We start from the raw sequence: 7,737 nt of genomic DNA on the forward strand, positions 1-7,737 counted from the left end.
GGTCCCGGTACAATACCGGTAACCCCCGAAACCTTCCCGATGGCCAAAACTTGACTTCCCATATATAAATCTTTACCTCCGAACCATTCCGGAACTCCTCGTGACGTCCGTGATCTCATCCGGGACTCCGAACAACTTTTGGGTTACTGCATACTAATATCTCTACAACCCTAGCGTCACCGAACCTTAAGTGTGTAGACCCTACGGGTTCGGGAGACATGCAGACATGACCGAGACGCCTCTCCGGTCAATAACCAACAGCGGGATCTGGATACCCATGTTGGCTCCCACATGCTCCACGATGATCTCATAAGATGAACCACGATGTCGAGGATTCAATCAATCCGTATACAATTCCCTTTGTCAATCGGTACGTTACTTGCCCGAGACTCGATCGTCGGTATCCCAATACCTCGTTCAATCTCGTTACCGGCAAGTCACTTTACTCGTGCCGTAATGCATGATCCCGTGATCAACCACTTGGTCACATTGAGCTCATTATGATGATGCATTACTGAGTGGGCCTAGAGATACCTCTCCGTCATACGGAGTGACAAATCCCAGTCTCGATTCGTGCCAACCCAACAGATACTTTCGGAGATACCTGTAATGTACCTTTATAGTCACCCAGTTACGTTGTGACGTTTGGCACACCCAAGGCACTCCTATGGTATCCGGGAGTTGCACAATCTCATGGTCTAAGGAAATGATACTTGACATTCGGAAAAGCTACAGCAAACGAACTACATGATCTTTGAGCTATGCTTAGGATTGGGTCTTGTCCATCACATCATTCTCCTAATGATGTGATCCCGTTATCAATGACATCCAATGTCCGTAGTCAGGAAACCATGGCTATCTTTTGATCAACGAGCTAGTCAACTAGAGGCTCACTAGGGACGTGTTGTGGTCTATGTATTCACACATGTATTACGATTTCCGGATAACACAATTATAGCATGAACAATAGACAATTATCATGAACAAAGAAATATAATAATAACCATTTTATTATTGCCTCTAGGGCATATTTCCAACAGAAAGATATAAGGTAGTTAACAATGACTGCCCAAATAAGAAGCGCAAACCCATCCCACATAAATTTCCGCGATACCTTCCATTTCTACCAAGATTGCAAAGGTTGTTCATGCAGCCTGAATTTGCTAAGCACATGAGATGGCACATGGAAGGCAACCGAGAAAATCCAGGAATGATGGTGCACCCAGCTGATAGTGAATCATGGAAATCTTTCAATGTGGATGGGTTTGCAAGTGATCCACGCAACGTTAAGCTAGTCAGGTCCTCTGATGGCTTCAACCCTTTTAATTTCGGGTTAACACAATACTCTTGTTGGCCTGTGTTTCTTGCTCCTTTGACCCTGCCACCTGCTCTTTGCTTGAAAACACAAAATATCTTTCTTAGCATGGTGATCCCTGGACCAAAGAGTCCTGGCAAGAACTTCAATGTGTACATGAAGCCTTTATTTGATGAGTTGAAAGAGGCGTGGGCGGGTGTACCAACTTATGATAGTTTCCTTAAGCAGAATTTCAATATGAGGGTAACATTGCATACAACTGTCCATGACCGCCCTGCTTTTGGTATGGTTGCTGGATGGTCTACCCATGGTGGGCTGGCTTGTTACGAGTGTGGGGCAGATCCACAAACAATTTGGCTAGATAATGGGCACAAATGGAGTTGGTTTGATAGCCACAGGCGATTTCTGCGGGCCGACCATGTATTTAGGACCCAGAGTGATGCCTTTTTAAAAGATACAGTAGTGAAGGATATTGCTCCACGTAGGTTAACAGGGGATGAAGTTTTTGCTTACATGAATGAAGTTAAGGACAACAATTTTGAAGGTTATGGAGTAACACACAATTGGACACACATTCCTAAGCTGTGGGAATTGCCATACTTCCCAAAGCTTTTGCTTCCTCATAATATAGATGTTATGCACACCGAAAAAAATATTGCAGAAGCAATATTCAATATTGTCCTTGACATTCCTAACAAGACAAAATACAATGCCAAAGCCCGCCTTGACCAAGCTGTACTGTGTAGCAGAACTGATTTGAACCTTCAAGAAAAGCCCAATGATAAATGGGAAAAGCCTAGAGCACCATATTGCTTGAAGAGGAACCAAATAAGAGAGGTCCTGTTGTGGTTTCTTCAGCTCAAATTTCCAGATGGATATGTGGCCAACATGAAGTGAGGTGTTAACTTAGAGCAACTTAAGATATATGGGCTCAAAAGTCATGACTACCATATATTTATGGAGCGGTTGCTTCCTGTCATGCTGCGGGGGTATGTAGATAATGATGTGTGGGAGGCTTTGGCTGAGCTAAGTTATTTATTTAGGCTCCTTTACGCAAAAGAAATAGATCCTAACCAAATGGATAAATTGGAGGAAAACATTCCCGTCCTAATTTGTAAATTGGAGAAAATTTTCCCACCGGGGTTCTTTGATTCAATGGAGCATCTAATGATACACCTCCCTTATCAAGCAAAAGTAGGAGGGCCTGTTAAGTATCGTTGGATGTATACTTATGAAAGGTATGTTTTGTTCTTCATGCATTCTGTCCATATGGTAGTAGTATTTCCTTTTTGGACATTAATTTGTTACATCGCAATGTAGGTTAATAAAAAAGCTTAGAGCAAAAGTTAGTAACAAAGCACGTGTGGAGGCTTCAATTGTTGAGGCATTTCTTGTTGAGGAGATTTCAAACTTTAGTTCTTTGTACCTTCCTGATGATGTGCCTACCTCAAGAAATCGCCCCCAACGTTATGCACAATCTAGCACTACCACCACAAGTACTCTTAGTTTGTTTGGAGACAAGGGATGGAAAATTGGTAGAGGAGAACCTAGGATCTTATCACATGAAGAGTACAAGACAGCCATGATTTTTATCTTACTAAACATGCCTGAAATGGATGATATTGTGAAGTAAGTTCTTTAAATTAGCATTTCTAGCACAATCATGTACAATTAAAAAAAATGGTGCTGATGGTTTACACAAAATATGTAGACAATTTGAACTTGATGAATGGAGGCGTCCTCGACAACCAAGTACAAAAGAACTTGATAAACTTAGGCGAGATGGTGCTGGTTCAGGAAAACCAAACTTGTTGGATTGGTTCAAAACTTTGGTAAAGCACCTATACATACTAGCAAATAAAGTGCCCTACAATTTTCTATGCCTAATAACTCTATATACGTATATTGTCTTCTTGCAGTGCATAAAGGATGCATCTATTAATAAAGAATTACGCGATCTTTCGCGAGGTTGTAGCATGAGAGTAAAATCATATGACATGTATGAAGTTAATGGGTTCAGATTTTGATCAGAGAAATATGAAAACCACAGAGAAGGGGACCTTTCATCTAGAAATACCGGCGTTCTTGCTCTTGGAATAGATGATGCAACCAATGAGGAGCTTGAATACTACGGTGTTGTTAAGGACATTATAGAACTTAAATTTGATGGTGATGGGGACTTCAGTCTTGTGATGTTTGATTGTCACTGGTTTCATCCAACTAAAGGAGTGAGACATTTGAACAGATTTGGCTTAGTTGAAGTAGCACCTGCTTCAACCAATCCAGCCAATGAGCGTTTTGCTATTGCCAGCCAAGTGAGCTTAGTCTATTATGTTCCATATGCTTGCACTTCGGTTGCAAGTCTTCTTGATTGGCAAGTTGCTTACAGAGTACCACCTCTAGGCAGTCTAGAAACTCCCACAGATGATGACTACACAACAACAACACCCACTAATGCAGATGTGTTCCAAGAGAATAGTTTAGATGCCAATGATTTCATTGTACAAGTAGGATCACAACTTGACAACTTAACAGTACGTGGTTCAGATGAGGTGGTTGATCCAACCGAATTGTCACATATTAGCAACCGACAGGATTTGGGTGGTGAAAGTATTCAGGAACAAGTTATCGAGGATGAAGACTATGATGAAGTGATCATTGAGGAAATTGAAGAAGATGATGATGATTTCTAGCCCATTTTCTATTTATTATCGTTGATTGTAATTTGGGTGGTTGAAGACTTGGCAAGAAACACTTATCTATTTGCTATCGTTATGTTTATCATGATTGTCTTGTTGGTTGTAAACTATTCTTTGCTATCTTTATCTTATTTGTTTCAAGAATCACACATTACAGGATGACAATTGGAAGAAAAGCATCTCGACTTGCTGTAGCAATCAAACCAGTGCCTGCTGCTCGAAACACTACTGCTGCTGATGGCACTTATGATGGGTACATAAGAGGAGTTTCAGATCTTCCTCCTGCTATTCCAAATAATGAAGATCGTCCAATCATTCGACCTATTGGCAAGATGTAAGTCTTATTATTTAGTATAAGTACTTTCTTGTTCTGCAATATGTTTTCCTTTTCTAATACTTGTTTGTTGTATTTACAACTTCCTTCTTTGTAGGCATTGGAAGGACATTCCTGTTGTTCGAAAGGGCAGAAGACCATCAAGTGTATTGACATGCCTTCTGAAAAGTAACCATCCCGGTATTCTGGATTATGATGGTGCGAAGGTGGTTGCAACGGAGTGGGAGCATTATCATGCGGTGAAGGACACGAATGGTCATTCTGTTGCAGACAAAATTGAAGATGCTTTTTGGGTATTAACTATTTAAATTGCTCTCTTTTGTTGACCAAGGTAATTTGCTCTTATTTATATTAAACCATCTATCAATTCTCATTGCAGCTAAGGTACAAGTATGAAGATGCATACTCAGAGAAGGCAAAGCAATATGTTCGAAGATGTTGCAAGGCACTTTTGCCAAGTATATTTTACTATGCAAGAATCCAAGCCATAATTGATCATTTTCGAAAAACTGAGAACACTAACATGAATGACAAGCTTGCTGGGCAATACTATTGATAGAGCTCAGTATTTGGTGCAAAGACAAGGTTGGTTAGGAAAAGAAGCTTGGGTTGTTGTAGTTGATGAGTGGTGCAGTGAAGAGTGGATTGCAAAATCAAAGAAATACCGTGCCAATCGTTGCAGCTCAAAGTTCAAGCCTCACAAGGGTGGTTCCAACTCGATAACTACTATAAGTCAAAAAATGGTTATCAACTAAACTTAGTAGTTTCCTTTATTATCACTTATCATACGAAGAATTATAAATATCTTACATGTCTTGAATCTTGTGTAATGCAGTCCGAACAAACCGGCGAAGATGTTAACCAGATTTAGGCTTGGGTGCATACACATAGAGGATTGGACAAGAGCAAACCTTTAATTCTCAACACACCAGAAGCAACTAAATGTTTGGTATGTGTTTTTTAGCAATACCATGGAATAATGCCAATATATATCCTTTTCTCAAACCAAACACATCCTTATGAAGTCTGGTCTGAATTTAGTGTTTTTGCATGTCAACTTGTTTGTCCAATTTGTATGTCAATTTGTCTGCCCACTTGTGCAATTGTGTAATAGGAGCTTTACACAATTATTTGAAATTCCTAAACATTTGTGTACCTTTGTTTTCTTCTTGAGTAGGCACTTTACACAGAAAAGGCTAAAGAGTTAAATGGAGAGGACTATGATATCCTGAAAAATGATGTTAGTTCTAAGGCACTTTATGATTGCTCTAGTGGGAAGCCACATGGTACATGGTCTCTATTTCAGCAGCCTTGAAGCGTCGTCGAGCTGAAGAAATTTAAGATGTGCGTCCAAAGGAGTCTGAGAAGACTCGAAAAGCAGAGGCTTATGCCAACAATGTCTTATCATGGGGTGTTGGGATGTACAAGTACTGCAATGAGATACAAAAGTTTCTTCAGGTGCTGGTTATACATTCCATGTTTATCAATTAATTTGCTAGCATTTGAAAGTAACCACTATGTGAATTTTCTTTTTTTGCAGACTTTGGCAACTAAGCAAGGAGTGCCTATTGGAGAAATACCACTGCCGCCGGTTCCACCTCCTTTTCGTTCGCTTTCTCCTCCTGGATCTCCACAACAATCTACCATCCAAGTATGTAATCATCCATCTCAAGCAAACACACACACACACACACATTAATACATTTAAAGCATGATAAGGGTTACTTTTAAAACCTGGCTCTTGTTTTGCAGATTCTAGAAAATAGCGAAGAATCGCCAGCTTTGTGTGCTCAACAAGAAACAAATCCTAGCTCTATTAATGTATGCATTTCTCAAACTGATCTCAAATGATACAAATAGTAATGTTCTGTTCGTTGTGACCTTCTAGGGTTAAATAACTTAGTAAGAGGGGTATATTGAACAATGCATGTTTGCCTTCTTTCCTTTTCAGAAGAGAATGTTAGAGTTGTTTATAGTATAATTTCTTGATTGGGATAAAACACGAATGCAATGCACCATAGGGTGCTTCAAACATAGGAGTACATATTGTTGTTTCTGTGTGCAAATAATAGTTTCACATGGCTATTGTTGGTAGTAAATGTTTTCCTTCCTTCAGTATAGTCTTTGGTCTCATTTATTTGTACCAAAACAACCAGCGAACTGATTCATAACGATGCAGCGTGTGTAGTTGCATTGCTTATGTGTGTATGGATAAGTTGAGAGATACATATTCACATACTTGTGACAATATGCATGCTTATGTGATGTGTGATGCTAGACTGTGTGGTGCTGGATCATTTGGGATTAATGTTGATTAATGGGGCTGTGTGAGGATGTTGGAGGGATCATAATATTTTTTTTGTCCAATTATCCAGTTTATAGTTGTTATGCTGCCAAAATTTATACCAGATTTTGCATGCCTTTGTTCTAATTACTGGAAATAGGAAATTCTGTTTAGACTTTGTCGACTTGATGTAACTCACTAATTTTCATTGGAACATAGAGTTGCGTGTAGTTCCTCTAATAAGTTCTTATTGTCATGTTCCAGCTTTTGAGAATTTGCGAATCTTTCTTTTCAGGAACATGTTACTGCTGCAAGTGTTCCTGTTGTAGACGATGAAGGGATGTTTGGGGGATTTTTCAGTCAGTCTGGAACCGGTACACTAAGCCTATCGCTATTGAGCAGTCAGTTGGTTCCTTGATGTTCTTGGATGTACAGTGTGTGGAGTAATATTTTGGTGCATGTATAGTTAACATGCTAGTACATGTTGTGTAATGTAGGAAACTCTAGTTGACCTACATCAGTGTGTACGTGCTAATTGAGATGCTTAATCAGTTAGATGTAGCAAACTCTAGCTAGCAAGCCTATTTTTTGGTCAAACATGTGATGGTTGGTGATGTCTTGGCATCTACTGTATGTATGTGACGATTGGTATCTATCTATCTATCTATATATATATACACTAATTATTTGGTGTTATTTTCATTTTATAATTATGGCTCCATTTTGAATTATTTGAATTATTGGTTATGAATTCAAATTTAAATTACACGTTTGAATTATGTCTGCATATGGGGAATGTGTTTCCCTACAGTATGTAACTCTAGGGAAAGTATGGTGATGTGGCACGAAAGGGTCCCACAATCTTTCCCTAAGGCCTGGCTGTAGGTAAACAACCTATCCACGTGGATTGCAACATACATATGGAAATCTTTCCCTAGGGCTTGTGCCTCTAGGTAAAGAAATTTTTCCTAGAGCTTGCTGGATACACCCTAGGGGAAGGGGTCTTTACCGACTATACTATACCTAGGGTTCTTTACCTAGGGCAAGTCCAAGGTAAAGTCTTTCCCTATGGTTTTTCCTATTTCACCTAGGGTATATGACTCTA

At 39.6% G+C, this 7,737-nt stretch overlaps 1 protein-coding gene and 1 pseudogene across 2 annotated transcripts; both read left to right on the forward strand.

The window, feature by feature from the left end:
- Positions 1–2,748, forward strand: LOC147992905 (uncharacterized). Its single transcript, XM_087532487.1, has one exon. It carries the CDS (start codon positions 1,148–1,150, stop codon positions 2,210–2,212), a length of 1,065 nt encoding a protein of 354 aa, XP_087388613.1. The 5' UTR covers positions 1–1,147; the 3' UTR covers positions 2,213–2,748.
- On the forward strand, positions 2,393–7,272 carry LOC147992906 (uncharacterized; annotated as a pseudogene). Its single transcript, XR_015613977.1, has 11 exons — positions 2,393–2,553; positions 2,636–2,944; positions 3,027–3,147; positions 3,235–4,348; positions 4,446–4,641; positions 4,728–5,091; positions 5,184–5,297; positions 5,526–5,806; positions 5,889–5,999; positions 6,101–6,169; positions 6,928–7,272. The product of XR_015613977.1 is annotated as an uncharacterized LOC147992906 (transcript).
- The last annotated feature ends 465 nt before the right edge of the window (positions 7,273–7,737 follow it).

The sequence above is a fragment of the Triticum urartu genome, chromosome 1A, assembly GCF_056163025.1.
Source record: "Triticum urartu cultivar PI428250 chromosome 1A, HENAU_Tu73, whole genome shotgun sequence".
Taxonomy (NCBI): domain Eukaryota; kingdom Viridiplantae; phylum Streptophyta; class Magnoliopsida; order Poales; family Poaceae; genus Triticum; species Triticum urartu.

Excerpts from the sequence above, each read along its gene's own strand:
- LOC147992905 (XM_087532487.1), top strand. The coding sequence starts at position 1,148 with ATGCAGCCTGAATTTGCTAAGCACATGAGATGGCACATGGAAGGCAAC.